The 15973-nt window shown below is 46.8% G+C and overlaps 1 protein-coding gene across 1 annotated transcript in view; it reads right to left on the reverse strand.

Annotated features, from left to right (window-relative positions):
- The window catches only part of LOC140386809 (apoptosis-inducing factor 3-like), an 89421-nt gene that overhangs the window by 6112 nt on the left and 67336 nt on the right, over positions 1-15973 (reverse strand). Inside the window, exon 16 of the mRNA XM_072469516.1 lies at positions 14050-14148. Within this exon, the coding sequence (XP_072325617.1) occupies positions 14050-14148 (99 nt within the window). The remainder of the gene's footprint in view (positions 1-14049; positions 14149-15973) is intronic.

Raw genomic sequence — 15973 nt, forward strand, 5'->3', positions numbered from 1 at the left:
TTTGGGCCCATGTCAGCCTTTCTCACGACACTGTGGGTGGGAAATTCGGGAAGAGTAGAGTTTTCCAATTCGCGCCAGCAGGATCGCGTTTTCCGATTATCCAGGCTTTTCACCGTTGCTGTAACGAGAAAAATGCCATGGAGAGAGCCAACTGGAAAGTAGGTGGGGGCAGGTGAATATATACGGTCAGGCCCAGAGACACCAAATGAATGAAAAATCTCAGCTGCTACTGCCTCCTCCTCGGTCAGGGGCACTAGTGGTTTTCTCGGTGGAGAGGCTCTCAATGCATTTTAAGCCCTTGACATTTTCATCACTCAATACTGAATACAGAATACTGTCAGGCATGAGAGGCCTGAGCATTAGTGTTGGTGGTGGCTGGGGGTTGGGTAGGGGTTTAACCTTCCATGGATGAGGGATTGGGACTGGGGACCCATGCCAGCAGCTGCGTGTCTTTTAATTTGTTGTCACTGTGGGAGGTGGGTGAGTCATGGTACTGCCATCCTCAAACTCCTCGAAGATGAAGCACCCACTGTCTGCATGGGTTTACGGAGCCTGGCGCCATGAAATGACAAGGTGGAGGATCTGTATGGGTGATCAAAGTTATGTTTAAAGTAAGAGCTATGTTATAATGGTGACGTATCTCAACTGGTACCTAGGTTCGCCTATGCCCACCAAATGCCCAAAGTTTCTTACTCTTCCTGACTCTCCCGCTACGTCTAGGTATATCTCCAGGATGCACTCAAGAGTTTGAGGTGGCCTGCAGCCTTCCACTCCCCGATGCCTCAGATGACTTTGGGGAGGGTCCCCTGGAGTGCGGGGGGGCTAGACCTTAATGGTCCTGGCCTACGTTCAGGCAGCACACGTGTTCCAGGGCTGCACTCCTCGGTGTGCACGGCTAGGAGGTGCGGCACTCACAGGGAGGGGTTGTCTTATGGCTGGACAACCCCAGGGTCTCCAGGTGGTAGGCCCTGTGCTGCGCTCCTGCTGCTCCTCTTGCACTCGGGTGCCCAGGGTCTCCTCGATGGAATTGAGGGGGCAGCTGGAGCAAGATCCAGAAGCCCCGCCGTCCTCTGGCGCAGACACTCATGAGGTGAAGCCCTGCACCATGGAGCTCATGACCTCAGCCATGGAGGACATGAGACGACCAATGGAGTACACATCCTGCGCCAAGGTCTCCGCTGCGGATATCACTCTCGCAGTGGTGTCCTTATTGCGTTGGGAGTGACGGTACCATCACCTCAGAGAGAAGGCGATGGTGTCCCCCAGTCGGCCTTGCAGTCTGAGGAGCGATGCAGTCGTCCATTCTTGATGCTTGCAACTCTGCCTTTGTAGCTCCAGCAGCTCTGGGACGACCGGCCCCAGGGGCACATCATCAGCCGGGGGCTCAGCAGAGTCCTGGACTCTGGCATCCCTCAAGAGTGCCGATCCCTGAACGTTCCTTCCTCCATCTGCTGTGGATCATCAGCTGTGAGGTGCTCACCAGTGAGTGACCCAGAAGCCTGCCAACTAGTTACTCCCGCCAAAGTGCGAGTATCTGCGTTGGTAGAGAGTGCAGCCTACAGCTGTGATGCTTCTTTGATGCTCATCTCAGAAATGACTCCCTCGAAGCTGCTCCGGTCTGTGATCTCCAGAGGGCACAAGCATGGTCTGGGCTGGTCGACTGATTAACCTGCAAGTGAAGTGACAGGAGAAAGTTAACTCGTGAGGTTTGCACGTTGAGAGTTCTCACTCTTGACTGCTGCCCCCGCCCAACACTCTGTATAGGGATGGTCCTGTTCCACACCTGTCAGTTCGAGGGCTCTCTCCTCAAAAGAGCATTAGAGTTCTCAGCTCAGGCAGGCTGTGCCACTCATGTCGGTTGAGCTCAGGTTTGTCCTACACGGAGACAGGTGGGGAAGAGTGTAGGCAGGAGTCCTGCTGGGGCGAATGGTGATGATGGATGGCATTTGTGGGATGTGAGTGGGAGCGGGGATGTGAGGAGATTATCCACTGGAGACGCCATGGGGAGTAGTAATGGTGGGCTGGGGGGTAGAGAGGGTGGAGGACACCATGGCAAGTGTTGGGACCTGATGAGGTAGCTGGGTGTCACCACTGTAGTGGTGTGATGGGGTGAAACAGAAGGCATTAGGGGGCAGACTTACCCTGGCTGCGCGAAGGTGGTCATTCATCTTCTTCCAGCACTGTCACCCTGTCCCTTATGGAGTGAGCTGGCACTAATTATCGTGGGCACTACCTCCCGGGTTGGGGGGGGGGGGAGGAGAGAATTGGTGATCTTGCTCAATGAACATCTGCGCAATCCAGGAATTCAGCGGGGGTTCCCTCCATGAATCATGGTGCTGTCTTCCTGGCAGCCATCCCTCCAACTGGACTTGGAACTCGTGCTGGGGAGGTGTTTAAAAGGAGCACCCCAACGATTACAGATATTAAGTATTCTTGGGGTGAGCGTATCAGAGTCAAGCCCCCATGAGCGTGGTGCGAATCATCCGGCGGGGGGGGGGGGGGGGGGGATGATTTGCTAAAAGGCTGAATATTTGATGAGGTTCCGTGCCAGCACTAACACTTGAAAAAAATGTGGGAAGATCCCGCCCCCATTGTCTGAAGAGAACAAAAGGAATCCAGACTCCTATTAATTCAAAATTCCAATCCTGAGAAAATACATCCTTTGTCCTTCATCCAGGTGGTCCCAGGTGTGTCACAAGACATCCCCCACACTGCTAGAACTTGCAATATAACCCTGTGGACTCCAATCCAGTGAGTTACTGTTTGACCTCCAAAGAAAGCAGCCTGTAGCTTCCTACCATCAAAGAGGTAGCACAGAAGGAGCTCTGAACAGGTACAATGGCCTGGCCCTCATCTACACTGTGAATTAGTGGAACCTTGCAACTGTTGCCTTGAAGCCTAATTCAACTCTACAGGCCTCTCCCTTCCTGGAAATCTCACCTCTGGAAAGATGGATCACCCTGTGACAGTCAACCGGCCTAGCCTCTGAAGAAATCCTCCATTAGACTTTTGATTCGGAATTCTGGACGAGTGTAAAACCATAATGTTTCTTTATGGTGGTCTGGCCCTGTTCCCCTTGCTTTCCTTTATCCCTCTTATATTCTGAGAGTGAAAAAGGGGTGGATGTTGCGTGTGAGATAAACAAAGCTATTTTATTTCACGTTTGCTGTGAGAGTCATTCACAGAGGATTAGAACACTCTTAAATTTTAAGGGTTGGGGAAAATACACTACCACTTGTAAAGGGAAAAATCAAAAACACCTATCTGCTTAGGAATGGGTTGAGAGAGGAGAAATAAGGCTATTTGAATTACAGCCCCCCCCCCCCCCCCCCCCCACACACACCCCCTGCCTGTTACACTAGAAACTTTATGTTGTGAATGTCTCTCTTCATCACATCTTGACACTTGCAGTTTTATATTTCAAAATAATCTCCCCCAGGTAGCTTTCTGAAAAATGGCTTCAGAGCCCGGAATCAGTAAGTCCCACCTCCAAAACTGGCACCCATCATTTTCGCCGAGGGGTTGGGGGAGAGAGAAATGGGGCCAGGATGCTTTTTGCTCATCCTCTGTTCACGGAGGCAGCAGCACATTCTGCTCAAAGTTTCAGAACGATGACTTGTGGTGACTTTACACATTTCAGGAAAAAGGTCTAAAGCTGCCAGAGTTCTTTCAAGAAGCAAGGTACCTTTTTGGAAAGGTCAGGTACCCCTTTGGGGTTAAGAATGGGCATTAATGTGCACAGGAAGTGGATCAGCTTTGTAGAACTATCAAAACTATCATTGAAAAAACGCATGTGCAGTTGAAAAAAAAAACTAGTGCTTGCAATTTCACTAGATATCTGTTGACATAAACCGGAGGGTTATCATTATAGTATTATTCCTGCTTGACTGCTCCCTGTTGGGGGGTGGGGAGCTTGTAAATTCAGTTTGATTGATAGCTCCAAGTAGTTATAAAAATAGATTAGCTGTCTTTAAGTGGGACTATGTAAACAAATGTTTGTTGTTACAAAGGTTTATTGAATGGGCTTGAATTTCTTTTTAAGTAAAGTGAAATCTGAAATAGTTACTTTGAACTTAATTTTATTTCATCTCATAATGGCTCCTGAGGTCTACACATGGTGGCTGCTGGGTGAGTTGGTATGAAGAGTGTAAGGGCAAAAGATGGTGGGAAGAGGGTCATGGGGATCAGTGGGATGGTCATTAGTTGGCATGGTGAGTATGAGGGACAATGGGGCTGGGTAGAGGGATGTTATCTGGCATGGAGACGATAAGGGGCTTAGGGGTGAGTAAGGCACGAGTTTTCATTGATGGAGCTTGGGGAGTGTACGGAGAGGTGAGAGTATGTGAGCTTGAGAGCTATTTTTGGTTTTAATGTTTTAAAAAAAAACATAACTTGGATTAAGTCTCAGATTATCTCTCCAAGGGCAGCACGGTGGCGCAGTGGTTAGCATTATTGCCTCACGGCGCCGGGATCCCAGGTTCAATCCCGGCTCTGGGTCACTGTCCGTGTGGACTTTGCAGATTCTCCCCGTGTTTGCGTGTGTTTCGCCCCCACAACCCAAAGATGTGCAGGGTAGGTGGATTGGTCACGCTCAATTGCCCCTTAATTGGAAAAAATGAATTGCGTACTCTAAATTTATTAAAAATAAGATTATCCCTCCAAACTCTGTGCTTGGACTAGAGTGTGAATATTCAGCTCTGTATCTTTCTATGCCTCCAACACATTTGCTATCATAGAGGTCTAAACGGTACAGAATATTACAGTAGGGGATTAAATCAATACTGCACACAAGAGAGGCCACGGCGTAGTGGTATTGTCACTGGATTAGTAAACCAGAGACCCAGAGTAATGCTCTGGGGATCCAGGGTTCGAATCCCGCCACTGCAGGTGGTGAAATTTGAATTCAATTTTTAAAAATCTGGAATTAAATCTAATGATGACCATGTCGATTGTCGTAAAACCCATCTGGTTCACTAATGTCCTTTAGGGAAGGGGATCTGCCGTCCTTATCTGGTCTGGCCTACATGTGACCCCCCCCCCCCCAGGGCAATTAGGGATGGGCAGTAAATGTTTGCACAGCCTATGTCCTGTGAACATTAAAAAACAAAAAAATCAATATCAACTCCTTGATTTGATATTCAATGCCTCTTCATGTTTCTGGATTTTGGTTTACAGATAGGAATTGGAAAAAATAAATTGCTTTAAATTGGGTTTTTATATGGAGTACTTGTTAAAAATATATACTGTGGCCACCTAAAATGGTGTCCAGCAAGGAATGCTGGGAAAAGTGGTCAAGGGTATGGACAAGCAGGCTGCAGAGCACATCAAAGTTGCACCAAAAGGCTTTGCAGGCGTCAAACAATTTCACAGGCTGATGCGGATAACATAAGCAAAAGGCCATCTCAGGATCAATAGAACTGTCCTGTTAATCACACTTGTTTACCAGACACAGTGGCACCTAACTTCCACATTTGGAAGGCCTACATGCTTTCAACACCTTCAGGCATGGCCACTGAGTGCCCACCCCAAAATTGATGTGGCAGCCCCTGTTTGGGCTTGTCAATCAATTGATTGACAAATGATCCAGAGACTGCCACCAGGAGTCATGAAATGCAAACAGCATAAAATTTACTGCACAGATCCATTCTTTCTCTTGAGCAGCAGTAACTAACCATGGTGAATTCCACCGGCTGACGAAGGAGACCATCCACGCTACCAACAGAAGAAAGACCAGGGCCAGAAGAGAACCAGATGCTCCGTTTTGCCGGCGCCCGGGGGTTTCCTGACGGTGTTGGGCTGCCCCAATAGGGGAAACCTCATTGACCGGCCGGCTTAATGCAGAATCCCGCCGGCGGGTCGTGGCAGAAACGTGGCGCGGCGGGGCGGAGAATTCAGTTCCTGGTCAAGCTTTGTGATAACTGCTTTTGTTGAAGTAACTATCCCGATGACTGGGAATGTGCTGTGTTCGTCATGCTAACGTCAATCTGTTATGGGCCAGGGTTTAGAGAACACCAAAGTATATCATGGAGTTCACCTGACCCACAACTTTTAATAGATTTTGGTTATGGGGAGCACAAGGGCCCACTTTACAGGTGTGATGCAACAGAGATCTAAAGTACTTTTAAAATAAAACAATGTTTATCCTATGAATCCAGTTAAAATTTTATAAACGCACAGTAAACATCTTACCAACTACCAACACTAATAATCCTCCAAAAAGATTACTCTATAGGTAACCCTTAGTAACTTTCCGAACAACATCCATCAGCCAAAACACTTTTTAACAAAGACAGTAGGTTTGAATTCTCTACAGAGAACAGTTATCACTTTTAAATTATCAAATTATCACTTTTAAATTATCAAGTGATCTAAACACCTTGTTTAACAGACAGAGAGACACCAGTATACATCTGCTTGGTTTGAATTCAGCTCTCCAACTGAAAGCAAAACTAAAACACAGAGCCAAAAAGAGCCTCCAGCTCAAAACGAAAGTAAAAAAGCAGAATCACATTCCAGCTCCATCCACACAATGACATCACTGCAGCCATTTGATAAAACACACTTTTCTTAAAGGGCCTCTCACATGACAAATCCAAATTCTGGAGGTAGTTCAGATATCTAGAGAGGATCATGAGGATTTGACATGGCGGTTGCTTGACATGATTGATACTATGCTGTCAATTCCCGGGAACCGGTTCTGACAATTCCCTGGTGACCTTTCATGCGCTATATTGACAACCCATTCCCTCAAATACTGGTGGAACGACAATGCATTTGTTGCATAACACAAGAGCAAATGTGGTTGCAATGGTGAGCTCATTTCAAACATTGTGAAGACCTTGCAGTGTGTGAGTGATTTCATTTGTAGATGCTCTCTCGATCATGCTTTTCTAGATTCGAGATTGCTGTCATAAATAGCTGTAACCCCTCATCTGGTTGTGGTTGCTCCTTTGATGCCAGCTAGACTTGCATAGTTAAGATATTACTCAGTTATCTTTATCTCACACCTAGTAGGAGTTAATGTTGGCAACAGCTGTCATGAAAGGTAATCTGCTGGATTGAGCTTGCCTGACTGACACTCAACATGGAACTCGTACTCTTGTAGTTTGAACATTTTGAGTAGATGGTTCATTATGCGGATTGTTGACAAGCTTACAAGTGGTGTGTGATCAGTCAGCACTTCAAGCTTGCTTCTGTAGAAATAGAAATGAACATGCAAGATACCCTAACATGATCAGGAGTGCTTTCCTCTCTAGAAATAACGTTGCTTTATGGGTGTTGGTGATCTGTTTGCAATAATTGATGGGTTCCCCGTCTTCTCTTTTTGTATGAGAACTGCACCCAAAACCAACCAAGCTTGCATCGTTCATTAGCTGGGTGGTTTTCTCAGGGTCAAATAGGCATTTGAACAACTTGCTTATATCTATTGTTTGAACTGATGTTTGAGTGATGCAGTTCACTCCCACTTGCTGGTCTCTTGTCAGATCGTTGTGGGGGGCAGATACTGAATGAAGCAACTACAGTACGTGATGAGAACTAGCAAACTTTGGACTTCCTGCATGTTTGTAAGGTCCACAACATTTGCAATGGCTTCAAATTTCCATGGATGAGGTGGTACTCCTTCACTGCTGAACACATGATTGAAGAATTTGCTCTGCTTCATTGAACAAGCACTTGTTTTTGTTCAAGATGAGGTCACATTCTCTAAGGCATTGCAGATGTGTCTGGAGTTCACTTTAAGTGTGACCATAGATGATTTTCACAGAACCCCTACAATGCAGAAGGGGGCCATTCGGCCCCATGCACAACTTGTATGTACCGCCTCTCAGCTTGTTGATACCAGTGAAGCAGTTAGCATTCAATTCAAGAATGTTGTTGTATGCGTAGGAGTTGCGTATGTGACAGGAATCATGTGCAGGTCTGCTGCTGTGTAGAAATTGCGTGTCACATTTCCCAGATATGACATAAAATACAGCATTCGTATTTTGAATGAGATTGCCATTTCAAAGGTCCTGAGGATTTGTGATGGCTTGTCATTAGGAGTGTAGGGAACATTTTTAGATGTCCTGGCTTGAAGAGAATGGGTCAATCTTAAGTTTCTTGACTGTTTTGTCTCTCATGACATTGACAGATGCTCCTGTATCTATAGAATCATAGACTTTACAGTTCAGAAGAAACCATTCAGCCCATCGAGTCTGCACCAGCCCTTGGAAAGAGCACCCTACCCCCGTAATCCAAGCATTAACGTCTGAGCAGCCAATCATCAGTGTCCATGTGTCAGTTTACAGTGCCTGAAAAGAGGGGAAAAAAAAGTATCTTCAGAGGAAGCAACTGGACTAGTCATCCAGAGACCCAGGGTAATGTGACTCTGATTCAAATCCCACACGAAAGCTGGCGAAATTTTTGACCATGAAACCATTGTCAATTGCAATAAAACCCACCTGGTTCACTCCATGTCCTTCAGTCATCCCTTCTTGGTCTGGCCTACGTGACTCCAGATCCACAGCAATGTGGTTGACTCTTAACCACAATGGCCCAGCAAGCCAGTCAGTTCAAGGGCAATTAGGGATGGACAATAAATGCTGGCCCGGCCAGCGATTCCCACATTCCATGGATGAATTGAAAAAAAAAAATCTACCTCTACTTTGGCTGCAGTCACCTCAGCAGTCGGCTTTTCTGACAAGTGGCACTCACGAACCAAGTGGTCGGATTTTTCGCAGACTTTGCAGTTATCAGTAGTCAGACACTATTGGAGTGGGTAAGGACCGCTATAGTGGAAATATTGTCTGGACAAGTTGGAATGCGGTTTGAGAGACTGCAGTTGCTGCTTTGCAAGTGATTGCTTGGCACATGAAGAATGAACAGTGTTCACAGGAGTTAAACAAGGGAGTGTGGTTTTTGGCAGCCTCAAGTGGAGTAGCTCAAGATTCTGGAAGCAACAATAACCTTGCTAACTCCAACAGGTCTGACAGCTTTCCGTCTTTCTCAAATGCTTTTTGATGTCGTTGACTGGAGAGACAACCTTCAATTATTTGTGTTTCGATTTCCCTATTGACAATTTTCCAAAGTTACAGTTGCCTCAAGCGCACACACAGTATTGTTCAATTTTCACATTTGCTTCTTTCTTTGTGTCTCAAGATGATTGTCAGTCATTTTTCTCAGATGCAATTATATCAAAAACTTCTGCCTCTTCACCACTCTAGTGGAAAAGGCCATTTTCCTTCCATTCTCCATGATGGAAAAAGCTGCCAAATCTACAAAGTGTCTTAGCCACTTTTGCCAATGTGGGAATATAGATAATGGCTCCGGATGCGCTGCCAAAAGGTGGTAGATTTGCCATAGAAAATGCCTTTTCATCGACAATAGCTGTAGATCATGTGACGACAAGGTCATGTGGAGCGTCACGAGGGTAAAGCTTGGCAGGATTACCTGGGACCTTGGGCAGTATCAGCTGTGTTAACGAGAGTTTGTTTATTTAGTTAATAAATCTCCCGTTTGTTGAAAGTCCCTGCGTAGTTGTTGATTTCACGGACCACGCAAAACTACAATAGCGATGAAACATCTCTTTAAAGCTTTCCCGCTTGCTTGAGCTGAGCTTGTGTGTTTTCAAGACAGACAGAGTGTTTCTCAAAATCTGTAGCTTAAAATACTGACTGAACCCAAATGCTGTTTTCTCTGCAGAGAGTATAGGAAAACAGTCCAAAGAGTTTTATACCGTCATATTTTGCAGTACCCGTGTCATCAGTGTGAGGTTCATGGGACTTGAAACAGCCAGAGACATGAGGCAGATCAGAATTTAAAAGTTCACGAGCACATGGCTCCTTTCATTAAAGCAGCTTCGTCATACTCCCTGCTTCTGCTTGCAGACTCCATCTGCTGGCACAAAATCCTTAAGCAAACAATAATGTATGACACTGCACTTTTCAAAACACTAATGCAACACAGCAAGAGTCTTTACATTAAGACAGGCATTTTCAAAGTTGGGGGCGCGACCCGCGGGTGGGTCACAGGGAGGTGTTGGGTGGGTCGCGGAGCCGTCCTTTGCGGCGCTCCCGATTCACGGGCAGCAGCCGCAGCAGCTGGCTTTTAACAATGCTGGCTGCGAGCAGCCTTCAAAAAGGCCGCAACTGTATAAAAAAAAAAATCGGCTGCACTGCACATGTGTGTCCGCTCATCGGTGCAAGCGCAGATTGCCGGCGTGGGTCGCAAAGGTCGGCCAGCGTGGGACCCGAAGGTTGACAAAAATGGGTCTCCGGGAAAAAAGTTTGAAAAACACTGCATTAAGGTATATTCTCTTTCGGTGAGTTCCTACCCAGAGATGCTACTTTATATTCCTCAGCATTGAAATACACCTGCTACCTGTTGCCCACTCCAATAACCTGTTTATCTTCTCCTGCATTTTCCCCTAGCATTGTAGATAGGTGTAAGAGCTGGAGGGAAGCCAAAATCTTCAGTCCTTTAAACACCTGCACTTCAACTCAACCAGAACCAGCAATATAACTACTTATTTGATCAGAATTCAGATTGTTAGACCACTTGGACCATCAAGTATTATCTTCGGCTGAACAAGGTACAGGTACAAGGTACAGGTTTCACAAGGTAAATTCGCATCAATGCTAAACTTTCATGACCAGTCCAGAGACAGGGCGTGACCTGACTCCACAGCAAAGTAGAGTGACACTGGAAGTGTAGCCTCACACTATTTAATATGTTAGATGGGATGTAAATGTACTTCAGAATCAAATCTAGTTTACATTGTGTTTGGGGATCAGTTAGACCGCCTGGGCACTTTTTAAACTTAATGAGCAAGCAAAAATGTTTAGATAGTTGTTTAGGAGTACAGAACCCAAGTGTTGCTGAAAGAGAGAGAGAGAGAGAGAGAGAGAGAGAGAGAGAGAGAGACTTATTAACTGAACGTTTTGCCTTGCGCTCACCAGGATAGCTCACATAAAATTACTGAAAACTGTAATGTGGGAACAGCAAACAGAGTACAAAAGCCAACCAATGTACTTCCCATGTGCTTCCCATGCAGTATAAATTGTTGTCCCATTATATTTTGGTCATTTCTTGCGAGTTATCCCGACAAGTGCACTCCGGCTGAGGGATTGGCTCCTGAACAACAGGAGGTATCCGCTGCGGTCATGGCTGAGGATGCCTATGCGGAGGCCTCAGACAAACGGTGACAACCAGTACAATGACGCCAATTAAGCAACCAGGAGCATGATTGAGCGGTGCATTGGCATCCTGAAGATGCGGTTCAGGTGCCTGGACGGTCTGGAGGGGCCCTCCAGTCTAGCCCCAGTAGAATCTCCCACATCATAGTGGCCTGCTGCGTCCTCCGCAATATTGCGCGGCAGTGGGGCGACATGATGGAGAAAGAATGCCAGGTGTCGTCCAATGAGGAGGATGCGGAGGAGGGCCAGGATGGGCCGGACATGTGACCCAGGTAGGCACAGGAGGCCACGCAAATGTGCGCGCCCCGGCCGCCGTGCACGGGACACCCTAATCGCCACCATATTCGCCGACCAGGGGGCCTGGCCGGTGAGATTATGAACGTCCCGTCCCACCCCCACGCCGCCAGGTCCCACCCCCCCACTCCCCCGTCGACCCTGCCTGCACCCCTCTCCATAGTTGCTACCTGCTTCCCTACAGGTACTGGCCCTGGGTTGACAGTATCAGCAGGTCTGGTCCATGGGATGGAGGATCATGAAGACCCACACCGCAATGAACTCTGGGGCTCTGCATTATTTGACAAAGTCTGACTCCTGCCCACAGTAGCACATTCCATCATCCATCTGGGTGATTCCTGCATGCATGTTGGCCATACCATCATATGGTCCCATCGGACCCCTGGGGTGGCGGAGGTATGCACGGGGTCTGCGGGTGGGGGGGGGGGGCTGGGTACCTGGGCAGCATGCGCTGGTGGGTCATGAACTGTGTAGGCCCTACCATATGATGCCCCCACATATCTATCCAGTCCCCTGCGGCCACCAACTGTATTGGGGACCTGGCCTGTGCCTACCTTGAACACCTAGCCCAACCCATCCCACGCACCGCAACCTTCAGATAGAGCACCGAGACAGTTTGGAACATTGTTGAGGTGTTTACTGTGCTGTATACAGCTAATGTGCCGTAGCCCTTAACGCTAAAGTATGTGCTTCACCTGTGCCAACTCAGCTGATGTCCAACTTCCTTATGGGCCCTAACGCTCCATCTAGGTGGGTCCCCAGGAGTGAAGGCAGCCTTCTGCAATTCGTGCCCTGTGACCTTGCTCCTCTTTGGCAGCTGCCCTCTGGAGCGACCGGCCCTGGGCAGGCCCAGCAGTCGTCAGGGTATCCCAGGAGGCATGGTGCCACCATGGTCTGCCTGCTGCCCATCGATGTGCCAGGGACAGGTTGAGGGGGGGGGGGAAATGGGACGGGACTCAGGAGGTACTGTGGTGTCCTGGCTGTAATGTTTTTTGATTATGGTGATGTTGAATCTTGATGTGGTAATGTTAACAAAGAACATTAGACTTTGTTTTGCAACAAAACTGTTTATTACTAACACTACTCTAAGGATTACTATAATGTCTACGATTAATACAGTTGGAAATAATGGTTGAACACTAACTTACACCAAGATACTCCAGAGCTACTCTAATATGCGACTGCTATCAACTCCTTACTAACACCTTGTCCTGGAACACATGGTGCGTCTGGGTCACGTGCCTGCATACTTACCCCACCTGCTGTTCGGATGCTAGAACTACAACAGTAAAACAAATAACTTATAATACACATACAGTTGATGATGATCTACTCATTATATATAGATGATAGGCTACCTATCAACACACCGGCACTTCCCCTGCAGGAGTCACTGGCATGGGCCCCATCACCTCCCCCTCCCTCAGGGTGCCCGATGGTCCCGGGCTACTCCCTGGGACGGAGGTGCTCCGCCCCCACCTGGCACTGCCAATCCTTGGAGGTCCACTCTCGTCTCGACCAGTGTCTCCATGCTCCCAGCCATGGAGCACAGGAACTGGGCCACGTTACTCAGGGTCCATGCCACATTGCTCAGGGATCGTGCCACATCAGTGTTAATGTAAGCCTACTTATGACAATAATGAAGATTATTATTACTGAATCGCTCCAGGAAAGACGCCGCTTTCGGGGCCGCAGGGCTAACGTGATTCAGTCCCGGCGTCCCTGGCCCATGTTTCTCTTTCAGAAATATTTAGATAATGAAAATATCACCTACATCAGAATCATAGAATCTCTATGGTGCAGAAGGAGGTCATTCGGCCCATTGGGTTTGCACCGATCCTCTAAAAAAAGCATCCACCTCCTGAGGCCCACTCCCCTTCCCTATCTCCATAACCTCACCTAACCTGCATATTGCTGGTCATTAAGGGGCAATTTAGCATGGCCAATCCATCTAACCTGCACTTCTTTGGACTGTGGGAGGAAACCGGAACACCTGGAGAAAACCCACGCAGACACAGGGAGAACGTTCAAACTCCCCACAGACAAGCAGCCAAGGCTGGAATTGAACCCGGGTCCCCTCCGCTATTAGGATGCTGCGCTAACCACTGTGTCACAGTGCCACCTCTCTCTAAATATTTACCTTCTTAAAAAATCTGCTGATAGAGAGAAAAGAAAGAAAGTGTGTTGCATTTATGTATATCCAGGCACATGTAGGATTCTCTCGTAGGCAGGTTGATTATATCTCTATCAAGGCAGGGTCAATGTTGGCAGGTTATGATCTGGTTGAAAGCCAAACTTCAACAACTTGTTTAATCCACAGCAGCTGTGCTCATAGGTGTACGCCAAATCCTACTTATGTAATTCGAGACCACAATTGATAGTGGGACAATTTATTTTCATATATGAAAATTAGATCAGTGATATGTCATGTGAGAGGGAATGGGTAAAAGAGAATTCTTGAAATGGTAGCTGAGCATGCTCTTGGTGCACTGCATTATTACAGATTATATTGTAGACAGTAGGGAGTGACCACATTTATTTTGGTTGTTTCCCCAAGAACGATGTGTCCCATCACCATTACCTGCATATCGAAGGCTCTTTCCCGAACACAACGTCCAGAAGAATGGCACGGTACGAATGCCAATCATTTTCCTTTGCATGTTCATTGCAGCAACATGACCTAAAAAAAGAAACAGGTCTTAAACCATTTACTTATCCACATGCACAATGACACCTATATAACAACTTTAAGGCACCTTTAAATATAGCAAACCATTCCAAGGCGCAAACCATTCCAAGGCAATTCACAAGAGCACTATAATATAAAATAGAACACTGAACCACATAGAGATATTGGGTGGAGTTTAGATTCAGCAACAGAGGACCCCCCCCCCCATTTCAGTTGGTGAACCGGGAGCCTGGCATAGCTCTGTCCGGGAGGCCCAGTGCAAGTCCAATCATGTAGCTAACTGGCCAGTGTTGGCCCTCCCACGTCGTCAAGGCCCCCACAGTCTGCTGGCCAACCAGAGGATGGCCGCTCTCCATGGCTCGCAGTATCACGAGAGGCCGAGGCTGCAGTTAGTAATGCTCAGAGGCCTTCACCAGGAATTTATTACGATCCCAGAACAGGCCCAAAGAATGGCTAGGACACTGGACAGGATAACTATTTTGTTTTAATTTTGTACGGCTCTGAAGAAAGGATACTTCGCTGCAGGAGTGGTTGTGCGAAGAAATAGGGATATGGTATATTCAAACAAACTTTATTACTAACACAGTATTAAAATCTTTAACATCACTCCAGAAAATAATTTACAATTACCCCAAAACAATACTATTCAATACAGCGAATACAAAATACCCTTAATTGCCATCTTTATTCCCACTTAAACAACAAAGAAATAAATCATCTCAGCTTTCAATCCTCCTTAAATAACAATGGCACAGAGGAATACTTGCTTGACAGAGTTATTCTTTGAGAAAGAGATCATTTGTCACTGCTTTACATAATGATCTAACTCCTGTCAGACCCATGCAGAAACTTTGGCTGTATGCCTTCACAAGTTATTTCAACTGCCGTGTTTCAGCTCCCCCTTAACCTCAAACAAATCTGCATTACTTTAAAGACTGTTAACCTCTTTTTAACTTGACCTACAGAGTGAACAAACTGTCTTATTTGTAGTCTCAGCTTCAGCCAGATCCGAACCAAACTGAAAATGTTATCGCAAAAAGCCTGATGCCTTAGCTCCACCCAGAAATGACAATCACACCATGCTGTAAACAATTAACTCCCCAGGGAATCAATCAAAACAAAATTGCATTAGCCCAAGCATTTTATGATGGTTAATTGCACCTCTGGCTCCTAAAAGCTTTGTTGTCTTTCTAACCAGGATTATGAAAAACATGACTTCGGCAGTCAAACACACTCTAACACAGGCTTTTAAACTTACTTCACCAAATACTTATATACAATAAATTCCTACGTTCATCAAAAATTATCACTGCATCCTTGGAAGCATGTGTGGAGTAGGTTGCAGATTGTGGGGAGGGAGACATCAGGAAGGTCAGAAGCAAGGGCATTTAGCAGACCCCTCTCACTGATGCCAGATCCCTCCATCGGGAACAGAGTGCCTGTGTACGAGGGACTCCCTAGCAAGCCACTGGTAAATTTGGCATGGTTTGCTGGTTGGCCTTTAAGAGCTACAGGAGTCCTTCGTGAGTCCTGTTAAAATCTCAGCCACAAATCGTTTGTGGTGGGGTCAGGGATAATTGACATTCCGCCTGCAGGAGATGGGATTCCTGTGATGATAGGGCACAGATTTCCTTTATTTAAAAAAATTCCAATTAAGGGGAAATTTAGCGTGGCCAATCCATCTACCCTGCACATCTTTTGGGTTGTGGGAGTGAGGCCCACGCAGACACCGGGAGGTGGGGGGGCTGTGCAAAGTCCACACGGACAAACTCTTTTCTTTTTAAAAAAAAATTTAGAGTGTGCAATTTATTTTTTC

This window comes from Scyliorhinus torazame, chromosome 12, assembly GCF_047496885.1.
Source record: "Scyliorhinus torazame isolate Kashiwa2021f chromosome 12, sScyTor2.1, whole genome shotgun sequence".
NCBI classification, from domain to species: Eukaryota; Metazoa; Chordata; class Chondrichthyes; order Carcharhiniformes; family Scyliorhinidae; genus Scyliorhinus; species Scyliorhinus torazame.